Source organism: Corvus brachyrhynchos, unplaced genomic scaffold (assembly GCF_000691975.1).
Source record: "Corvus brachyrhynchos isolate BGI_N302 unplaced genomic scaffold, ASM69197v1 scaffold239, whole genome shotgun sequence".
Classification (NCBI taxonomy): Eukaryota; Metazoa; Chordata; class Aves; order Passeriformes; family Corvidae; genus Corvus; species Corvus brachyrhynchos.
In genome coordinates, this window is record NW_008246057.1 from 4,853,583 (window position 1) to 4,876,745 (window position 23,163).

Consider the following 23,163-nt stretch of genomic DNA (forward strand, 5'->3'; position numbering starts at 1 on the left):
ACTCGCATGTGAGCAGAGAGACTCCTCTTCCTAAATGGACTGAACAATATTTGGAAGTGGGTGGCTGTCTCATTGTGATAATGTTTTCATAGCACGAGCCAGAAGAGATTGCTCTTTCTAAATGGACTGAACAAGATTATTATGGAAGTGGTAAACAGACTGAACATCTTAAGGGTTGTCTTTTTTCATTGTCAGTGGGAGAAGGGAGGAAGGTGGGGGGAAGAGCAGAGTTCTGAAGGTGGTATAATTTTTTTTCTTCTTTTAGGTCTGTTAATAAACTTCTTTATATTCTTTCAAGTTTGGTGCCTGCTTTGCATTTCTCCTAATTCTTATCTCACAGAAGGTAAACAGTAATGAGTATTTTGGGCCAAACCACTACATTAAATTGGTGTTTCTGCCCGGTTACAAACCCAACCTGCTACAGGTGGCCAAGGGGGCTTCTCCCAGGATACTTGTTCTGTTATGTTAATCTATCCCAGTTTGGATTCCCTGGTTGGCTGTCAGCCTCTACCCCTCGTCACTCCCCCAGAGCTGCCCCACTGGTCCCTGTTCCCTAATCCTGCCTTTTCCCCGCCCCCAGATAAAACTGTGAGTTTCGGGATCATGTCCATATTTGCCTCTGCACCCTTTGACAGTGTAGCAGCAATAAATGCTCCTGGCAGAACGCACGCAAATGCCCTTCTCGACTCTTTGCTACCGACTGTAACACTGAACCCACCCGTGCGTCTGTGGGGGCATGTGGGACCCTACGGAGCCGGGCAGGGACGGTATTATTACCCCATGTTTGGGATCAAAAGGACCGATCTGGCAGAGATATTTTGTTTGCCTTTTCCATGTGTCCAGTACATCTCATGTTGAAACCTGCTGGAAAACTAGCTAATACAACTGTTTCAAGAGAAGAGCTGGCTTCTCTTGGAGAAATGCCCCTTAGCGTATGTGTATACTTTGGTGGTGATGGCAACAGCAGACTCTCCCTTTGCAGGGAGAAGGAGAGCTGGGTTTGTTGATATACCCTGCTTTATTTAAAGATTTGCTCTAATATAATCTTGTTCCAGTTGTTTGAAGCAGCTTCTGAAGTGTAGTTGTTAACTCCTGTGCATAACTTTTTGTCATCTGCAGTTATGAGGCAATAGAATATAAGAAGCACCATTAAAATATTAATTTTTTTACAAATATGACCGAATTTGTAAGAACTGGGCAAGCTTATGGTAATAACCTTAGCTGTTTGGTTTATTATTAGGAAGAGGCTTTGCATCTTCTTTACAGACTTACATAAAGCATAATCTCTGTGTTTCCTTGAAATTATGGAATTTTTTCTTTGTTTTTTTTTTGACTCTATGCATGCTTTAGGGAAGCCTCAAAATTGCTCATAGAATGTGGCCTCTTATCTCCATCTTTTGTCCCTTATCTCCATCCTGTGTCCGCTCTTCATGTAGCCATCTGTGTGTGCCAGGCTGCTGAAGATGGGGAGCCGAGCTGCTCTCTGTGTGTGTGTGTGAAAATGAGTGGGTTATGATTGCTGGCCAGAGCTCGTTTCCATCAGTGATGAATGTCTTGAGTGAGGAGTTATTTTGTTTTTGTTTGCAAAATGAAATAGGTTTTGTCAACTAATAAAATTAGGGAGAAAATACAAGAATGCGTGGGAAACTTGAGTAATGTCTTTCTTTTTTTTTATCCTTTTCCCTCCCTCCCTTCTCCATCATTCTTTCTGAGGTTATTTTACTTCCTCATAGGCTGTGGTCCCTGTCTGTAACTGTTGGTGGGGTGAGGGGATGTACTTTGCTCAGCCTCACCTTCATACTTCTCCATCAGCTGCCTATTTAACTCTCACTGCTGCTAAGTATGCATGGCAGCCTTTTCCTGGGTTAGACTGGTGTCCATCTTCAATCCTCTACTTAGAGCAGTTAGGGGTATCACCCACAGTGGCTTTTTTAACAGCAGTTGATACTACGGGCAGAGGTTGTTGTGAAAGAGCACAGAGGAGATACCCAGACAACAGCTGCTTCTTGGAAGAATCAGATTTAATAGCGAAGATTTCTACTTAGTTTTGCTGTCCAAAGCATGTTAAAATCAACATGTGAAATGAAAGATCTGCAGTTATAGCAAAAGACCCAAGCAGTTTACTGAACAAAAGAGCTAACTTGCAGGATCCTTAGGGACCTAGTTTCTCACAGGACTGTGCCCTCTGCTCCCTGGTATGGCTATACTAGCTGGTTTTTTTTGGGTTTTTTTTGGTTTTTTTGTTTTTTTTTTTGGTTTTTTTTTTAATTCAGGATTTCTATTGTAAGCATGGGGACAAAGAGCAGATATTGTGCTTATGGTGGGAATGATGCAGTTTGAAATGTGAGAGAATGGGGGTTTCCTCCTGTAAGGAAGATTACCTTGAACAGCAGGGCCATTCAGTCTGGAGCCTGCCATTCCACTGTGTTAATTATTTAAAAAGTAATTGCAACTCAGATATCAAAACCCTATTTTGGGTACAGTGATTTCTTTCTTTTTACAGCAAATGTAACAGCAGTGCAATGGGACTAAAAAGATGAGTTGCCCCCAGAAGAAATGCAGGAGGGGTCTGTGATAACTAGAGACCAAGTTTGGTGCTTTCCTGTGTCACACAACTTCCTCTGCTGTTTCCTAACTCTTCTACGTGGAGTAAAATATCTCTGTCATCTTTTGACAAGCTGTGTGGGTGGAATGAAGGAGGCTCTTTTCCAGAGTGCTGCTTTCCAGCAGAGCTGCTGTCAGTCTGGTGGGAACTTGACCTTGACTTTTTTATTCTGTGGTAAGATTTGAGGAATAGTTTACATGGCTTTTACAAATGGCTGTGTAGTACAGACAGTGCCAGAAATTAAGCTGATGCCTGAAGCCAGACTTTCTGTTTCTCTGTATAAAACTTGCTGTTTCTCTTTTACTGTTTCATTTAACTTACTCTGATAAATCCCGTCTCTGTGTGTTGTGTGTGTCCTTTTACACATTATTCGTGCCAGTTTTTACACAATATTTTATACCCCTTAATTTAGAGGTTGATATGATGAGTAATTATAACACTGCAAACTTGCATAATCCATGAAGTGTTTTTGCCTTTCTTCCGCCTTCCTCTCTTGTGTACTTGTAGCACCAGCTTCAGAAGCATTTTCAGGTTTTTGTTGGGAGAAAGGGAGAAGGAATAGAATGAACAGCAGCTCTGCTTCTTGCATGGAAATATCTATGATTTGGGGATTATACGCATTCTTTGTAAGATCAGGGCCAGTATATAGGAAGGAAATGAAAGATTCTGAATTATAGTGGTGGTTGCAATTGGCATGTGCTAGCTATGTCTTTCTAGTTCTTCATGGAACAGAAATGGTGTACTTAACCACAAGGGGAGAAGTTAAAAATCTTTAATGCATTAACATTATTTTTATGACTGCATGGCAGTTGGAGAGCTAGTGGTGTTTGGTAAAATGCTCAGTTCTTTTCCTCGGCCATGTCTGTCTTGGGTTTTTTAGTCAGCATAATCTGGTTTTTTTGCAACATGCACATTTCAGAAGGTTAATGAATTCTCAGATCAGCAGTCGGATAGTTAAAGCTTGCAGAAACAAGTTACAGAGTGCTGTACACAAAATTACTGCATCTTGGGAATCTTTCACGGAGCACTTGCATCCGAATGGTTTCATGTTAACTGGATACTCACACAGTTCTAATGTCGGCTTCTACTGAATTGTCTCCCTAAATTGAGGGAAGACCTCTCAAAATAGGCCCTCTTGCTGTACTCTGGCCCTTAGTCTTGTTCTCAGTGAGGTACCCTGATAGGTGAATGATTTGGGAAGTATGAACCTGTCCCTGTGGTTGTTCAATGTCACAAAAGTAGGGGTTTCATTTTATCGCTGCACATGTAACACAGCAGTTGTAGGTCTGTGGTCTTTTGCCTGTTAGCTTGAGTAATTCCTTCTGTATGGCCTTGCCAGAAGTGAAATTGTAATGCACAGGAGCCTTGGCCCTGTGGCTCGGGGGAAGTGTTACTCAGAGGTGCGAGGTGCAGAGGTTGGTGAGGGCTGGGGCAGGCTTCTCTTCAGCACGGGGTTGTGTGCTCTCAGCTGTGCTCGTGGGTGTACATGCACAGCCGAGATTGGTCAGGCTGTGGTCGTCAGCTGTGAGCTGTGTCCTGCTTCACATGGTACGTCTTTATTTATAGACACAACAAACAAAAAGGAATGCACAGACATTCTTCGAAACTACACAATGCTATGTACCTTTGCTCTGCTTTCATAGGTTGCTGGGTGAGCTATGATCAGACACCCTGAGCTGATGAGGTACTTGCTTCTGAAAGTCCTCTCAAAGAAATACCTGCTAGGTCCAAGCTATTCTGTGTAGCTATTCTGTGGTCTCAAAGAATCTTTTTTTAAGCTTGGATTACATCTCATTTCTACAGTGTCCTTTTTCCTTAGCAGTACCTTCATTCTCTGATTTATCTCTAGTTACCCTCTGAAGATAGCGAACATGCAGTTGAGATAATGGAAAACTCAGCATCAAACAGGTCTCAATAACTTGCTCTTTTTTTACTTGAAGGGACAATTAAAATTCTTCACGGCTGGCAGGGCTCACAGTTTTTCTAAACAGTCAGTGATTACCTTCTTAATAAACTTAATAGTCTGTATAAGATGCTCCTGCCAGTATATGTACTTCTGAATTTAAATATTTATTTTAAAGTAGATTGTAAAAGGCCAGCTTTATTCTCAGTACTGTGTCAATCTAGACTTCTTACAGTTTCCATTTGAACAGTGGAAGACGAGATAAATGCAGTGACAGTCTAATCTTACCCTGTGTTAGTTGTCCTCCTGCATTTGTCACCCCCATGTCTCTGTTTTTATAGGCAGAAGTTGTGGTGCTTGCTTAGGGCAGCAGTTCCTGTGTGCCCCAGCTTCTTACCTGTTGGGAGCTCATCCAGTTCTGAACTGCCTGAACCTTCTCATAAGCAAAGGCTCTTGCTGAGCTGGTGATACTCATTTTCCTGTTTTTACCCTCAGCTCTACCCTGACTAGTAGACAAAATTCAGAGCAAGGAAGCAGAAAAAAGCCTTTTGTCAATGCCAAGCTGTGACAAACTCTTCCCTGTCCTTCAGAGTAGGGACTGAAGCTCTGGCGTCCAATTTTTGAAATTGTGGCAGCTTCATAAATGCTGTCTTTAAGGTGAAGCTTTGCAGTCGTTTCACCTTGTTTAAGTGCAGGTGGCTGCTGTAAAAGGATGCTTTCTCCCTCTGCTCACCACCACAAACAGCCACATTTTTTGTGTGGGAATAGCAAAAGCTCCAATAGCTTGTGCTGCCCCGAGTGAGACTGCATCCCTGTCTGCTCTGATTAGACCGACCTTGCCAGAAAACAAACAAAAATTAGTTGCATCAGCAATGAGCTGATGAACTGCATGAATGATCAAGTGACGTAAAGGCTGTGGCAGAAATGAGCGGGGTTGCTCCCTTTGGTGTCAGCCTGTGATCTAGTGGGCTTCAGGCTTGGCTGGGCTCCTCTGGGATTGGGATGGGAACACAGGAGGGGAGAAAGAAGGACCAGGTGGGTGACCAGGAAGGGAGGAGTTCATGTCAGCAATAGGCTTTTATTACTATCATGACGTGCTAACTCTTTCATAGGATATCTGCCATGGCTTGAACTGGTAGCTCCTCCAGTCCATGAATGCTGCTGGAGATCCTCTCTGCAGGCAAAGTTTTCATGCAAGGCTTTTTGTGCAGCTTTTCTGGTGGCATAATCAGTGTCTAACTTTTGTTTTCTCCCACACAGGTGTCTTGAGGAAAAATGAATTTTATCTTGCAAATTTGGGACTTAAAATTCTCAATTTACAGGCAAATTAATTTAACAAAGCTTGCTAATTTTAGGTTTCACGATGAGAGACCGAGGTTTCATGATGAGGGACAGAAGTGTGTAGCCACAGTAGGGTGGCTCTGTGTTAGTGGAAGAGGTGTTAGGGTAAATGGGGAGTTAAGGACAAAGTACAACTCCCACACCAACTCAGCGGAAACAGTTACTGCCTTTTGTTCCTTGACACGATAGGGCGTGACCTGGATAGGTACATGTGTGTGGTTTGGGATTTTTTGTTTTGTGAATCACTCCACCCACAATTTTGCAGTGATGGCCAAGTCAAGGCCCCCAGTTTCAGCTGTCTTGGACACTAAACAGCAGCTCCCCGTCTCCATCCTTGTGGGGAGGGTCACTGGTGCTGCTGCCTCTGGCTGACCGACAGGCCGGTCCCCTGGTGCTTGAGGGATTAAGGCTGATGCTTTGCACAGGTCTGCAGCTCTGCAGGAACTGAGCAGCTGATTTTGGGAATGTCTGCCTTAAAATTTTTGCCAAATATGTCTGAAGTACTGTCTGAGGAAGGTACAGAAGAGATCCCTAGAGCCCCAAGCCAGCATGTTCTGTGTTTCCCCTCTTCCCCCAACCCTTTTGTTTGCAGCAGCCAAGCTGAAGGTTTTGAAGACAAGTCACTTTTATTGTGCAGTCCTGATTTGTCTCCCAGGCAGCTTCATGTTGTGAGCTGAATGACACGTTACTCTCTTTTGGGGAAAAAAATAGATTTTAGCGTAATACATATTCATGAAGCTGCATTATGGTTGCTGTGACAACCTCACCAGTAGCAGTCAAGATCTGTATGTTGAAGTTCTGTCTCCAGTCCCTGTATTGAACCACAGAACATATTACACAGCTTTCCACTTTTTTCTTCCTCCCTTCCTCCTCTCAGTCAGTGGACAATTGAAATTGTTTGAGTTGATGCTTAATTAATGACTGCATCTACTTAAGTCCGCAACACCAAAGCACAACTCCCTGTTGGTTTCCAACTTGTGTTAACCGAGTGTTGCTTCTGCTGGCAGTGTGTAACAGAGGAGGTGATTCTGGTGGGATTTTTTTGTTCAACTCCCTTAAAGGCAAAATAATCCTGAGTTACTGAGCATAGTGTTTCTCCAAAGGTGGCCTGATAACTTAATCTGTCATGAAGAAAACAGCCCACCAGAGTCCATCCCCCTAGTCTGTCCCTGTCTAGTCTAGTCTGTTCCTGGAGTTTTAAAGAATCCTGACCCTGAAAGGAGCTTTTAGTAGGTGTTACTCAAAACCAGAAAGGAGTTTGTTCTGGGTATGTTATGACCCTGAAGCCAAGGGGATGTAATTGGAAGAAGACTTGACCAGACTGTGGCGCTGAGGCGGTATTATTTCAGGATGAACCTGTTGTGATGGGTGTGGAGAGAGCTCAGTTTGAAGATTTGTTTGCGTGCTGATGTCAGAAATTGAGGGCACTTGTGCAGTGCTTGTAACTTTCAGAGAATGTTTGTAAGCTACTCTTGGCCAATCCAACTGAATGTTTGGCTCAAAGTATTGCAGTCTTTGTTTCCAATGACAAGTGATGACATCATTCTATACTGAGGACCTAAAAGGTATTGTCCTGGATGAGCTCAATGTCGTGTCAGGGCTGTTCATGAAAGGGCCACACTGAGTGTGGGTTGTGCCCCTTCTGTGTGCTAAACATCTTTGTTGAGTTGAGCTTAATGTAAAGTTTTCTTGAAAGGTGCCAACTTCACTTTTACAAAATCACTCCCTCTTGTTCAAGAAGAGGTGCTGTGGATAAAGTTTGGCTTTCCTCACAGATGTGAGCCTTCTGCAGAGTAGTTTGGGAGAAGTCTGTGCACAGGGGGAAGAAAAGTGTCCTTTTCTTTAATCCTGTGCTCTAGGACGACCCTGCTTGAGTAGGGAGGTTGGACCAGATGACCCACTGTGGTCCCTTCCACCCTCCCATTCTGTGATTCTGTGAAAAGCTGAGCAGACAAGGAGCTCTTGAGTGCAGTTGATCTTTCTCTGGTTATCTCCTTAAATATTAATAAGTACAAAATGTTCAGAAAGTGACTTGAAATGGGATTCCATTCATTAAAATGAGAAATTGGGGGGGAAAATCATGTAGCAAGAGGGAAATTTTTGCACGGAACATTATACAGAGGACTCTGAATCTGTGTTAGGCTTAGATATACTCACTGTTCCTTCCAGTTTTAGTTAGACATGTCTAGAAAAGAATACACTAAGCTTAGTTTTCAGTGTATGTGAATGGATTGAGTTTGTCTTGTGTTACTGCTCTCCTGTCAACTCTCAGGATATTATTCAGGAGCATTTCAGTGTAGAAGTAATGAATACCAAACGTAATCCTGATACTTTCCACTCCCTCAATTTGCACATCCCTTCCTCATGATAAGACCAAAATGTCCTGGTGTTGACAACAATGTCTCTATTTGTTCATCCACATGCAGCCTGGCTTTTCTTGAATACCAGGGCTCTCACCTTGGACTTCTGCAGAAATGTATTTTGAGAATGAAAGGAGAATATGAAGGAGATGGAATGTAGAGATGAGAACTAGGGGTATACTAGGTTTGCAGGTCATCTTCAGCTTTCTGAAAAGCTGTTTTCTCTAGCAAAAGGAACATGGGTGCATTGAAGGTTACTGTACTGTGTCATAGTCTTGTAGGGCCTTTTTGACCTGGGATAAAATTCATCCATGTTTTAAGTGGTTTCTTTGTGTGTTTTCCCTCAGGCTCCAGACTAACACTTGCTGAGGCAATGCTGTTTGACTTAGTGTAGCAGGTTTGTGTTTTGTTAACAGCTAAGGAAAACTGAGCCCTGTGTTGCAAAGCAGAGCCCTTTCTCTGAAAAGTGCGCAGGAAGATTTAGCTGTTCAATCCCTGCTGGGTCTACCAGGCCACAGACTGTATTCGTATAAAAACTGAACGCAACAACAGAAAACCAAAACCTATAAACCACTTGTAGGAGGCTGAGGTGAGTTAAGGCAGATTTCAGACAGCAGCGTTAACATTGGGTGCTGTGCTTCCCTGAGTTCCCTCTGCATCCCAACCTCTTCCACGTTCATGCAGGAGTAGAAATGGGGTAGGAGTGGCATGAAGGGGTGGGAGGGTTGTCCATAGGAACACATCTCATAAACAAGTCCCTCCAGATGGCAGGGGTGGCTCTCAATATTCCCTGGAAGCTGGTTGTCTGCTTACTGAAGCCTCTCTATAAATGTAGGCTGAAAAATTTCTTGTAGATCTCCTTATGATTTTTAAGTGAAAGTTTGGGAAAGCTTAGTATAAATTTGGAATGTATGTTGGTTTTGGTTTTTGGGTCTTGGTATATTCATTTAAAATGAAGGTCTGACAGTTGTTTGAGGGGTTTACATATTAGGTCAAAATAAAGGCATCTCTTCCCTGGCCCTCTGTAAAAGGAATAAAGCTTCAGGCTTGAAGGATTTGTGTTAGCCAGTAGATACTAATGGCAATTAAAAAGAAAATCTTTAAAGATTATTTTAGCTAGGGTTTTTTTAAGCACAGAAAATTAGAACTTTTTCACTTGATTATTGCCACATGTATGACAGTGTTGGGAAGTGGCAGTGTTTAAAATGCATGGAGTTAAAATACTTGTATTTTTATTAGAGTGTTATAGTATTTGTTAATGGTTAGTTTGAAAGTAGAGTGAGATGTGGGTCTGCCTTCGCACTCTGAGCTCCACATGTGTAGAGTTGCATGGTGGTTTTGATGTTGTGGGTATGGGGAGTTACTATAAACAGCCTGAAATTCACAGCTGAACCAGCTGAGCTCAGAGTGGATGTTTGGGTAAGGATGGGTCCAGGACAGGTAGCTGGGAGAAGGTGAGGGATGAATAGCTATGATGGTGAAGCAAGTGTTTTGATATTTAGTTATTTAGTTACTATATTTTACAATAAATCTAATTCTAGATCAGATTCAGGTCTTTCATTTTGCAAAAGCTTCCTCAAGCTTATCTAAATTTGACTCAAGTCATTTGGAATACAGAATCTCCAAGAATCTTTTTTCCTAGTGAGCCTGAAACTGCTGAAATGTCACCATAAAAAAAGTTGCTGGTTGCAGGAACAGGCTGCTGACATAAAAAGCCTGTCTTAGATCCAGCATTTGGCTGGAGGCCAGATAATGAGTTTTTATAGGAGCTTGTTGGCAAGCTTACATTTTTGCTTAGGTTAATGTAATGTAACTGTAAGTAATTTGGGAACCTGGTACATGCAAAACAATTTTTAGACAAAATGATCTTATTATCTTTAAATTTTAACTGAGAAGATATTTTTATAGAACCGCTTCTTCTACTTCAAGCACTTTAGAAATGCCTAGGAATGTGGTTCTTTACCATGTCCTCTTTTAATGGTTAACCTACTGAATAATCCTGCAAAAATATTGAACCTCATGACATGTGTGTTTTCCTAGCCTCAGAATTTAAGCTGACTCCATTCAGTGGAGCGATGTAAAGAAAGGTTTGCATTTTTAAAAGGCTAGGTAATAATATGTGTGGGGTAAGTCATCAGTTTTGTGAGTAAAAAAATACCATGAGTGTGTTCATGGGTAATCTGTTGGCCAGGTTTTTCTGTGACCTGAAATGCATGAGCCATCCATGGATGAGAATGGAGTTTAGGATTTCAGTTTCCCAAATGATGGCCATCCCTGGCAGTTATGTCAATAGGCCTTTTCACTGTCCTCACGGCTTTTTCAGTCTTCATTCAAAGCTTGATGGTAAGGTTTGGAGATTGCTTTGTCTCAAGATGTTTTTGATGCTTCTCATTTCTCTTGTGTGGTAAGCGAATGTGATTTTATGCTAAGGGGAAGGACAACTGAATTCTAACCTTGAACCATCTGTGGAAGTGCTGGATATGCCAGGCTATGAAAGATGTCCAGATCCAGCCCTGGCCTTTGAGGAACAGTGGATAAATGTGGTTTTAACAGAAGAATGCTGAGGACTCCTGTTTCTGTCCAGGACAGCAATGCTCATCTGCAGTAACTGCTCCATCCCTAAGAGGGATAGGGAATGTGTGGGATGCGTGTTTGTCCTCCATCGTTGTGGGCTCATGGCTGCCAGCCGCTCCAGAAAAGGAATAACACTCTACCATGCTTTATTATTTCCATGCCTTGCTGTATCATTAGCAGTGACAGCGTGGATGATGAACAGACAGGATTTGGTTTACAGCTGCTTTGCTGTAGGTCTCTCACATGCTATGTAAATCTGGTTGAACATAGATGGAGATCATTGTGATGGGAGGGAGAGTGATACCATTGTGCTGGTGCTTATCAGAGGTTTAAACTTCCCTTGTACCGTTTGTTCCCTAGTTGCTATTAATAGTAAGGCCTAGAGATATTTTTGGATGTGATAGCTGACAAGTTTCTTCATCAAATAGTCAATGAATGAGCAAGAAGTGTTTCTATTTTAAACTTAGCTTTGACAAGTAAAAGAACTTCAAAGAAAAGCTGTTCTTAGAAAATAACCTTGGCGTGAGTTCCCACAAGTGTTTCTCTATATGTGATAGATTAAACACAGGGTTGCAACTTTAAGCATCTCTGATAAAGAATTTTGTGGGATTTTTTTGCCAGCTGTACTGTAAGGGATTTGTATTAGTTTAAAACTTCTGTGTTTAATTGAAAGGTGCTAATAAAACTTGGCAGAGGTGAAAACTAAGACATATTTGAAGGGAATAATCCGGTTTGTGCTTGGTGTGGGTAGTCACTGCCAAAGTGTTAGGGTAAGCAGAGAATCCATTGGGAAAGTTGAGGAGCTCTGTTGAAAAGAGGTTTGTACTAGGAGATGAGAATTGCCTTAGGTGCAAAGGCTGTGGTAGCAAAAGGTTTTTCTATTTTGCTCCTTATTTTTATTCCTGAAGTGACATTTGTCTGAGTTTACCTTTTGCATTTTCATCTAACACCAGTGTCTGGGATGATGTGCCATGAAACTAAGCATGACTTCTAATGAAGAAGATGGTAGTGCTGATCATAGAGGACAAAAGAGTAGTACCAGAAACAAGTGCCTCAAAATAAATTTTTAAAAATCCGTTTGCTAGGGCATAGCATCATCCTCCAAATGGATCTCTGTGTGCTGAGATAATTGTGGCTGTTTTGTTACAAACTGCCAGAGCAGGAACTTGCTGGAGTGACAGGATCAAGGAACTAACTGTTGGATTTGCTTTTTCTTCTTTAAAGATGGAGTTTGGGACCTTTGATACAGAGTGTGATTCATTGAATGGGAGCAGTTTGGCAAGTCTGGTTTAAATCAGAAATTATACAGTGCAGTGTCTTGGAAAGCTACCATTACAATGAGTTTATGCACATGAATTAAGCTTTCTTCTGTTGTCTTTTAAAGAGCAAAATGCTTCTCCCAGTACAATTTCAGGGGCATACAAGGTTGTCAGTTGTGGTAATTTTAAGGATTTTGGCAGTGCATTTGAATGTGATGTATGGTCTGTTTCAGCAGTCTCATTTTTGGTGAGATCTTCTGTATGGATCTTTCTGTGGCTTTCTTCAGTAACCCCTTGCTACTTTCTGTTTTCTTAGCCTGAGGTAGTAGAGATAGCGTCCTTACTCTTTTGCTCTAGTTTGTCTGGGAATTTAAAAGTTGATTGTGAAGCTTAGTGGATTTTTCCTGTGTTTGATTTAGAAGCGTCGCAAATTGAAGAATGTTGACTTACCAGCTAAACTTCTTTTGTTTCAAGTAACCTGTTAGCAACTGACTTCCTAATCTGTCTTTGGAGCGCTGGTTGTTACTTTGTACCTATTCTGACTTGCTTTAAAAACTGCCAGGAGGGAGAGGCCATGAGAATCTGGGAAGAAGGCAAATGATCAACTACTGTAAAACGAACCATGCATCTGTTACATGGTGGAAAAAATGCCTGTTAAAAAGCTAAGCATGTTTTTCCTCCAGTGGCAGGAAGGCACCTGAAAGGTGGTCGGGAGTAGTTAGTGATAAGAATGTGTGCATTTAGATTTATTGCAAGCTTTCTAAAATACTCCTGATTTCTTGATCTTGCAGAGACTCCAACCGTCATGTTAAGGTAAAGCAGAAAAGTGCAGTGCTGAACATGCTAAAGAAGTTGGACAAAATAAGGTTCAGAGGTCACAAGAGAGATGAGTTCCTTGATTTAGCAGAGTCTCCAAATGCTTCAGACACTGAATGTGGAGATGAAATCCCAGTGAAGATACCTCGAACGTCAGCTCGAGACAATGAAGAGCTGAGAGACCCTGTAAGTACTTGATCTAAGTACCATTATATTATGTTTTGTAGTTTTCAGGAAAAAAAAATAAAAGAAATTACTGATTCTTTATCCTTATATTATGGTTGCAACACTTGAAGATTTGTGGACTAGGAAGTAACTTTCCAGTAATAGGTCTTCATTTTGTGGAAATATCAATTAATTTCTTAATATTAGGGTTCCTTGTTGCTACTTTTAATTCTAGGTCTTGTGAGTTGACAGGTTTGTTAACTTTTGATGTGCTTCCGAGTGCTTTTTCGTTTTTGTTTTGTTGAATTACTAATGAACACGTGAAAAAGAAAAGGCAACTTTTCAGTCTGAGGAGCTCAGATCTACTCAGATCTGTCAAATTACACTGTCCAGGACTTTAAGGATAAGATTTCTGGTTGCTTCATTAGCGTTAGAGGGTCACACCACCTCCTCCTCCGCTCCCGTGTTGTATGCGGTAGTGCTTCCATGCTATTAGAGCTGGTTTAAACCTATGAAGGCAATGCTAAAACGTTTTGGTGTTTGTCAGCAGAAGCACCAAAGCAGACCTACCTTTTTCAAAGACACTGCTTCAGGAAAAGTTAAATGTTGGTTAAAAAAGTAAAATAAAATCCTTCTTTAACTGTTGTGGCTGTGGATCCATAAACTTGGAGCGCTACAGTATAAATTTAGATTTGTCTATATAATTGTATTGTAGAAGTGACTTGGAATTCAGAGTTTATATCACGCTATGAAAACTTACTGTGCAGTTTTTATCCCCAAGATATGATCAGACTGTTGTCTGAAGGCTCATTTCTAGGAGCAGGGGGCTTGCTCACAGTAAGTTGTAAACTAAAAGATTTCAAACTGTTTATGCTTCTGCACCTCCTTTGGGGTTGGCAGCTTGTATCCGGTTCTGTAGCTGTTAGCTTTTTAAAATTTAAATGGGCTTGCATGGTGCCACATACAGTCCTGCTTATGGAGAGCTTTTTGCCAGAATGTTTTTCCTATGATCATGGAACAAACAGGTGGTAATAACAGAGCATGTTTTGGTCACAAAAAGTCTGTTATATGTAAATCCTCAAGCTTCTCAGACAAGGAAGTCTGTTAAAAGCTATTCCTTTTCTCTTATTCTACTGAAGACATCTGTCATTTGTTAAGATGTAAGTATTGTGTATACTGGGACTAATCTCTGCTGCTGCCCTTCCAACATGGTATTTTGTGAGTTTTTTATAGGTAGATACTGGCTTATTTTCATTAAACCTAAGGCTTTATGTTTTGTGTGGGTATATATTAGATGCCTTTTGTATTTAATCAGAAGTGTCTGGATGTCAGAGCTAGAGGCTACAGAAAGATCTGCCTGAAACTCCAGATACTATTTTATGTATTTCTGCAGGGGAATAGCAGCTCCTGGGTGGTATGGAGGGTAGCTGAGGGAACAGCAAGGTAAACCTGTAGTTTTGAATACTTATGAAGCCTTAGCATCTGCAGTGATGGTTTCTGTTTTCTCAAAATGTTGAGCTCTGTCTGCTGCGAAGGGAACTTGGAGAAACGCTGTTTCTGACTGGTTACATACTGCAGTAGGCTGTTGTGATCTAAGTCCTTGGGACACAATTGAGTGCAGTTCTTTAAAATCAGGGAGAAAGGGAGAGAGGAAAGCAGCAATGGCATCAAACTTGTTTTGCCCCACTCCTCATGTTTGGGTGCTCCAAACCCAGTGTGATGCTGGAACAGCCTAAGAGCATATCTGCTCATATCTTTGTTACAGATATGAGCAAAATAAGCAAATTGGTATGAGGAAAGAGTTCTGATGTATGAGGGATAAATTTCAGATGGGAAGTTTGAGGGATTAGCAGTTGGCCCTCATAGGCATCTGCCCACTAAGCACTGCTGCCCATCTGTAAAATGAAGGGACAAATAATCCCCTGTGCTGCAGAGATACCAAGAGTGCAGAAAGTAATGCTTATATATTTAAATCAATATTAAAGTAGTGGTGGCTGAGGTTGTGTGAACAGTGCAATTCTGAATTACTTGTCTGTTTCTTATTGAGATTATATAGTTGAATTGTGCCTGAATTGGTTTTAATTCAGTGTCTAAAACTCATAGCTTTAAATTGCTTGTACAGGGTGTTTTTCTTTTTTAGGCTTTGTAAGCAACTTAGTATTATACTTGCATTACACTGATCATGAGAAGACCAAGTCTTACTGGTTTCTTCCTGTTCAATACCTTTGGGAAACTGTTGAAAGCACACAAAAACCAATGCAAGTCTTCTGTGTAAATGAAGGTTAGGTTGCTTGTCTTTTCAGATAGATGTAAGCTGTACTGTGTTTCCACTTCTGTTCCTTCACTGTTTCTATTGAAATCTGGGTACAGAACTCATGGTCTTGAAAAAGAGCAAGATTGGTGGCTTGGAACTGAACATAGATGATGCAGAATTAGAGTCCTAGTCCACTTACCTGCATCTTCATTGTCAGCCATTCCCTAGACAAAGATTTCATCTCTGCCCCTCTCTACTTCCCTCCCCCTGCCCCTGTCTGGTGTATTAGTCATTATGGAGGCATTAAGGAAAGATCTGTCTATTAGAACAGCACAGTGCCGTCATATGAATGAAGGACCCTTCTGTGCTTCACGGGTTTGCAGTGCACTTAAAAATGTGTGTATGAGGTGCCTCTTCTTTAGGGATGTATCTGAACCTGACAAGCGTGTGCAAACACTTGATACAAATGGAGGTTGCAGAGTAAAAAGCCTCGTCATAAAAGCTTGTGATTGCAGAGCCCTTACCATCTGCCAGGAAGAGCATCATCCTCTGTTGCACTTCCAGCAGATGAAGTGAGTGTTCAGTCCCAGGCCACAGATTGTGCAGTGGCACTTGGTCCCAACATTTCACATGCCTTACTACACATGTAAAATTTACACCCTGTGAAAAGACAGAAAGGATGGTCAGATGAGGTAATTTTGTATTTTTTATCTTAAAACTGAGCTTTACCTATTTAGTTCAATAATAAACATCCTCATCTGTGTTTGGGTAAAGCACACAGCTAGCTCTTGGTTGAAGGACTCTGGAGATGGAAGGAGTTATATTTTCCTTTGAATTCTCAGTGGTTTCTGAGAGTTTTTGTTCAAAAGGTGTTTTAATTTGAGCTAGTTTGGACTCCGCTTACGGGCTGGCTGATTGCTTGTGTGGGTTTCCCCCTCTCATTTAAGTGCCCCAGCTACCAGATATGCCTTGAATAGCACATATTTTCTTAGGTCCCTGTGGGTGTTTGGGCACTGTGATCAGATCATTGCCAAGACAGCAGTGCTGGTTAACAAATTTAACTCTCTGCTAAACATCTCTTTCAATTCCTGAATGCCTTGCCAGATTTCTTCCTTTGTTCCCTCTTTGCCATGGGTGGTTGTTTAGTTTTTTTAAGGCAAGGACACTGCATGCAGCACTGTTATTTCTGCATTGTTTTGTAAAAACACTATAACTGCAAAATAAGTAGAGGCAGTAACCTGGTCCATTCCAAATCAGTTAGCATTTGATTTGTTGGGACATTAGAAATTGAGGTAATGTTGCCTGCTCAGTAATTAAAGTGCCCTTTATTCAGCACCACCACTCCTGTTTTTTACAGAAGGGGAGACAAGATTCAGTCTACCTGCAGGTATATGAATGAACGTGGTGCAGAGATCACATCCTCTTCACAGAGTGGGGAAAGAACAAACTGTGTTTAAACCTGAAGAGGCTGGTACTAACCTGGCAGTGAGCTCTGTAAAGCTCTCTTGTATCTGGCATATTGTACTGAAAGCAGTCTAATCTACTTATGTAAGTTCCCTGTCAGTGTGCTAGGATTAAATCTGAGTTATTGTGGTACAGAAAACATTAATTTAATTGCTGTTGCAGTACAGCATGGTTTTTCCTGACACATGTCAGTTAAAACTTTAAATGCTGCTCTATCGGTCATCTTATTTACAGTAATTGGAAGATTTAAAGCGTGGTGCAAACATTACAGTTAAGAAGTTAAAGTCTCTCAACCTGGCTAGCACTAGATTTTTAAAAATTTATATAGAATATAGCTGTGTTTTAGGAGCATGCAAGTATGGGTATGCTTCCAAGAATAGCTACTGAGGATTAACTATTCATGCAGATGCTTTCATTCTTAAGCAATGTTGTTGAGTTTTTCTTGCAGCAGGTAAGTGCAGCATTCACGGGGAACCCTTTCATAATTTGAAGTAAGAAAGTGCACATGAAGTGTCAGATGAAAAGCTCAGGAGGGTAGAACTTCGCAGGACAAGCTGTGTAGTTTGTTGTATGGCTGAAGACCCCCCCCTCCTCTTTTTTCCTCAAATGAACACAAGTTAAAATCTTCTATTTTAAACTACCTCTTCCCTGTGTTGTGTCCCAGCCACTTTCTGGACTCTGTGGGATGACTTGAGTGGATGGTTTTCCCCCGGGGTTGGCATGTGGTGTCCTCACTGCTCCCCATCCTTTGTGTTTGAGAACTGCTCCTCTCCACGTTAATTACAAACTTGGAAATCAGACCACCATTTTGTTAGATATTCCTAGAGAAAAATCATCCACGTGCATTTGATGCTGTGGAAGGAAAATAGAAGCAGAGAGTTGGGCAGTTGTGTTTGTGTGATACTGAAGATGTGCTGTGCTGCAGATGGAGAGGACAGATCCACATCTGCTGAGTCAGGAAGTGACTTGGACCCTTTCTGTGACTGTACAGTGACAGCAGTGCCAGCACACAGAGCAAGCCCCAGGGCTCACAGAATGAAGGGGTTTTGGAGAGGGAGGGCAGAGAAGTCTTGGGCTGGGAAGTGCTGTTATGGAAAGCCTGAACTGCAGATGGCTTGAAAAACACTTCTGTGGGGAGATGTGGATTTTAGATCTGGAGCTGGATGTGGCTTGGAGAAGCAGCCCTGAACTCTGATTACAGGCAGTCTGCCGTCATCAAAAATGTTGCTTTAACCCCTCTGTCTCTACGCTTACCTTGGGCATTTCTCTGTCTTCCTAGGCACTGCCAGGCCTTGCACACTATCTTGGCTAAGTAATAATGATTGCCAACATTTTCAGAGGGCTCCTGTGTCAAATACTGTGGAAGCTAGAGAGGCAGAAGGAAAAGCAGAAATCTATGGAAGCCTTCAAGGCTTTTACGGTGAGTCAGAAACTAGAAAGGATATCTGTACAGTGCAGTGTAGTTAACCCAGCCCGAGTCCCAGTCCTGTCCTACAGAGGCAGCAGAGAGGAGAAACCTTTACCCAGATAAAAGTGGAATTAATACAAGGATTTTGTTAACTTGTGAATTGAGTCAGATATGCTAGCTTCTGACAGAGGGACTTTTTTGAATTCAGAGGCAGGCAGTTAGTTGACCTTCAGCAAATGTAGAGACCTTATTTCTTGTTTTCTTAGGTGTGTTGGTGTGGGGGAAAAACTTCTGTGACAGAAGGAGACATCTGCTTAAATGTCTCCCATATCACTGTCCTGGATGTTGCCAGTTCTTCTGAATGCTTCTAAATGGTAGTCATAAAACATTGTGGTGATGCTAATTTTGGAAATAGGGTGCATCACCAAACTTGTGTCACTGTGTATCTTAATAAACCATTTTATTATTACATGATAGTTACATGATCTTGCTCCTAGTATTCTAGTATTCTTATGTTTTAATTCAGTGGATTTTTTTCCTCTTTTTTTCTGTAAGTTAGAAGGTCATTGTAACCCTTTGTAGCTTTTTGTGTATCATCTGATTTTTAACCATCAGTGGGTGTCAAGCTGCTTGGATCCAATGCTTTAGCAGATAAACAAATTTGGAAACTCTAAGAATGAGTCATATTAACCGGTGTCACTCTCCCCAGTGCTATGCACCTCTTGCTCTTTCCTTCTTCCTTAGAGGCACAGTTAAGGTATCCTGGGCTTTAATTATTGACTCAGCGTCTCTGAAGACGCAAAAGCAGAGCTGGTTCTCTAGACGGATTTCTGGAATGTAGCACATCTTTTGGTGAAATATCTTGAGTATCTTTAATGAGGATGAAAACTAATTAAATATGCTTAGATACTTGCTAGCTCCTTCTTTTTCCTCTCCTCCCTCATATCAGTTTCTGTGCTCCTTTCCCTGCCACATGGGGTTGGGGTGGGAACCAGCTGCTGTCTAAGCACAGGGCTGATGCCCAGAGTCCAGGCACATTCCTTTTGAGTACAGCACCTTGCTCTTTGACCTGTACGTGATTTTATTTATTTATCAATAAAATATTTAAGCAGTGACACTGTTTCTTCAGGCAGCTCCCTGTGAACTCCTGCATTCTGGGAGCAGAGATTGTCCCTGTATACTGTATACTAGATGTGGAAATACAATACAGAAAGCTGTGCATTAACACCTGGGCAGCACTCTGTATTTTAATAACACTTCCCTTGTGACTGCCTGTGGAATGTGTTGTAAGGGTGCTGCTGTTTGGCTTCAGCCACACCGTCCTTCTTGGGGCTCTTCAAATGTCTGGCAAGTGATAGCACTAAATCTTGCAGTGTAAATAAATACAACCCAGCTCTGTAGATAAGAGATCAGCACAGAGGTTAATTGGCATCCTGTGCTCATCTGAAAACAGTCCCTGATATGCTTCTGCAGTGCTGAAGCAGTTGCAAATGGCATCTCTCACTGCACCTCCCTGGCTAAAGGCAGGAGTGATTGGGAGTGTGGAGCATGGTGAGGAGGATGCTGTGCTGCAGCTCTCTGTGTGAGGACTGCCCTGGGGTCTGTCCCTCTCTGCCATGGCATGATTCGTGCCAGCTCCAAAATGGGAAGTAGCCCAAGGCTGCTGCTGAGCTAACAGCTTCTGCTCCTCGTCAGGGCCAGCAGCGTTGACAGAGTGCTGTGTGGGTGGGTGCTGCTTAGGGGACTGGAAATAGCATCTCAGCTTGGCACTGTATTGAGCAGGCCCAGGTGGGGAGTTGATGCTAAGTAAATGCTGGGCAGTAACTGCCTACAGAGTGCTAATCTGCCCGTATAGACAAATTCTGAGACTTAAACTCAGCATCTGTTCAGTTCAAGCAAGAAAACAGATGTTTAATAGGTATTTCCACACTGTTTTATCTTGAAAGTGCAAATCAATCCCAACTGTCAAAGTACTTTGCTCTCAGTAAGCTTTCTGCACATCTTTCCTAAAACATAGAAAATGTCTTAATTTCATGTCTCCTGTAGATTACTTGAGTTTCTGTATGTATGTAATTAAGCTGTCATGGTTAAATGTATGCAAGCTGGTGTTTGAAAGGAATACAGTTCCTGTATGTTTTTAGGGTTCAAACAAGGAATGGGGAATAGTCAGAATATGTAAATAAATTCTTTTTTGTTTTGAGATAATTTCTGAGTTGTAGGCTTCTGCAATCTATCACTTTGGTTTTGAGTATAAGATTCTAGAGAAGCTCCTGTAATTATCACTGACAGGTTTTTTGTGCCTGGTGGGGACTGTACACAAGTGCTGAACAACCATTACCTGGGAGATGCCCTCACCCACCCTTTTCCCTGCTGTCTGAAAATGCCCACTTCATGAGAGAAAGAAGGCATCACCTTCCTACTGTGGTGTGGGCTTGGGGTTTTTCTGTGTTTACTTCATGAACGTGGTGGTTGTCACTGGTCTCACTAACTAATGCAACTGCTTTTTAATTCCTGCTTTCTGCAGTATTTTCAGTATGCTGCTGAGTTCATTCAAGGGATGCTGGTAAATCTGTGGAGGCATGCAGTCTTCTGATTTCCCCCTCTCCTAGCCTGCCAGGATGAGCTCCTGAGCTCCAACAGCATCCTTCTGCAGTAACTGAGTTGTGGGGGAGTGAGGAACCCCTTCCTTGCTGAGAAACTGTGGTCTTGAGAATTACACATTCCATAAACGGATATTAAAATATACAATATGTGTTTTCCAGTAGCTCAGTAATTATCTAGAAAGGTATTACTTTTGCTAGCTTCACAATTTTATATGTAAAGTGTGTTGCCTTGACCATTCATTTTATGGGAAGAGGAGAGGGATAGTACAAATATGGCTTTTCAGTCAGCAGAAGAAAGGCTTAAATGATGATGCAGTAGAACTGGTAAGGGTGGTGGTGGGAAATACTTGTTTTCTGTAACTTCCCAAGGTTTGCAGAAGTGTGTTCTGTAAACTCACATTTGATTAGCTTTCATTCACTTGTTTTGGTAATTGGTGCTGAAAGAGGCGTGTAGAGTTGTTGATACTTGCATGTTTCTCATGTGCTTGTTTCTTTACTGCCCCAGAAATCAGTTGATGTATTTAAATGACAGAAAAAAAAGTGCTTCTGAACTTTCAGTATGTTCTGGCTTTCTTACAGGCTGGTCCAGGGACCATCATCATGGCTTCAGGAGTCCAGGATTTTAACAGAACAGAATCTGACAGACTGAATGAGATCAAAGGTCACCTGGAAATAGCCTTACTGGAAAAACACTTTTTACGTAAGTATAAAATGCTCTGTGGAAAAGAAGGGCTTAAGCCTTCTTAAACAATGTTTCTCTAACTGTAGAAGTTGGCATCAGAATTTTGAGGTGTGCTGATGTGCAGATAACACGTGGGCTTATTCTTCCCTAATAAGAACTAAAAAGCATTCCCGGGGTTTCTGGGTCACTTGAGTATTTTTTTCTTCATTGCATTCCTCACAACATAATTACTGTGAGACAAAAGCTGCTTAGTTGAAGTCTTGATGTTGACATCTGCAGGTTATCTTAGAACTCAGTCAACCTTAATTTGCCTGCAATAGATGTTTTTCTTTCTAGTAGTAATTGCTAAGAAGAGATTTCTGAAGGGGGAGACCAGTTCATTTTCTTGGCAGCTGTTTCAACAAATAATGCATCTTAAAACACGTCTCTTAACATTATATGAATTATTTGTAAGTGGTGTAAGAAATACAGAGAAGAGTGTAGATTTCAAGTGTTAGTTGTTTGGGTTTATGTTTATATATATGTATGTATGTGTGTATAATGAGAAAAAGTTGTCATTCATGGCTAGAAGCAGCTGCAAGATTTTGGGGATTTTATCTCAGCAGGTCTGAACTGTTGATTTTTAAGACAGGATAGTTAAAAACAGAAAAATGGAAAACAAAATAAGTTGATAGAAGTAGAGATCTTTGTAACAATCCAATGAGAATTCTTGCTCAGTTGCTTCCCAAAATGGCCATTTTAATATTTTGGTTTTGAACTTCAGAATATGAGGGTTGTTTTTATTTGTTCAAAGCTTGTCACATATTTTCTGAGGGGTAGAAATAACAAGACTATAGATTCTATTCAATTTCTGGACTATAATTCAATGACAAGATTTACATTTTTATCTTTGGCATGTTCTCAAGGATTTGTCATTAATTTTCTGTGACTTGTTTTTCACTTAGCAATATTTCTTTGATATGTTTTGCCCCCCATGTGAATAAGAGGGAGGCCTGATAAAGGAGACTGGGCAGGAATTTATAACAAGCTGCTATCAACTTCCACTGATACCTGGAAGAGGTATCATGCTTGGAATGTCAAGCAAAAATTGAAAGATCTGTTTGACTTGCCTTGTTAGTTTCAGTGATTTACTTGATTTTTATTTAACTATTCAGAACAGAGTTACCATGTGCTCCTTCCATCCCCAAGGATACATTGCTTAAGCTCCTGTTATCCAGCTGTTTTTTAAACTAGATGGGGCACATGCAATTTCTTGCTGCAATCTAATGTGCAGCAGAAACAGTAGGACTTACCAGAACTGATTTCTGATTTGAAGTAGGATGTGCTTTTCGATATAAAAACATGATAGGGCTCCGAGGCACTTCCAGGGTGTCATAGGTTAGCAAGCATAGTCCCGGAAGGGACGTCCTTGCTAAGGGGTGCTTACAGTTTCCTCTGGGAACTGATAGAACCTATCAGCTGGCCAGTTTGAATATGGACAATTCTCTAAGCCACTTAAAGTTGTGATCACCTCTGTTATCCACATTTAAGAATAGGCAAACTCCCCCTCCAAGCTCTCTCTCGTTTCCGGCGCTGGGACAGGTGGCTGCGGGGCCCGAGCAGGGCCCAGCGGGCCCGGCCAGGCCCTGCTTGGGCCAGGCCGGGCCGGGCCACGGCCATCCTGGAGTCGATGGGCCTGTTCCAGCCGTGGAACCCCCCCACTGCCTTGCCGTGGGCAGCCGGAGCGGCT

The 23,163-nt window shown here is 41.7% G+C and overlaps 1 protein-coding gene across 1 annotated transcript in view; it reads left to right on the forward strand.

The window, feature by feature from the left end:
- Positions 1 to 23,163, forward strand: part of GRAMD4 (GRAM domain containing 4) — an 81,062-nt gene that overhangs the window by 15,110 nt on the left and 42,789 nt on the right. Inside the window, exons 2-3 of the mRNA XM_017745893.1 lie at positions 12,834 to 13,044; positions 21,332 to 21,452. Of these exons, the coding sequence (XP_017601382.1) occupies positions 12,834 to 13,044; positions 21,332 to 21,452 (332 nt within the window). The remainder of the gene's footprint in view (positions 1 to 12,833; positions 13,045 to 21,331; positions 21,453 to 23,163) is intronic.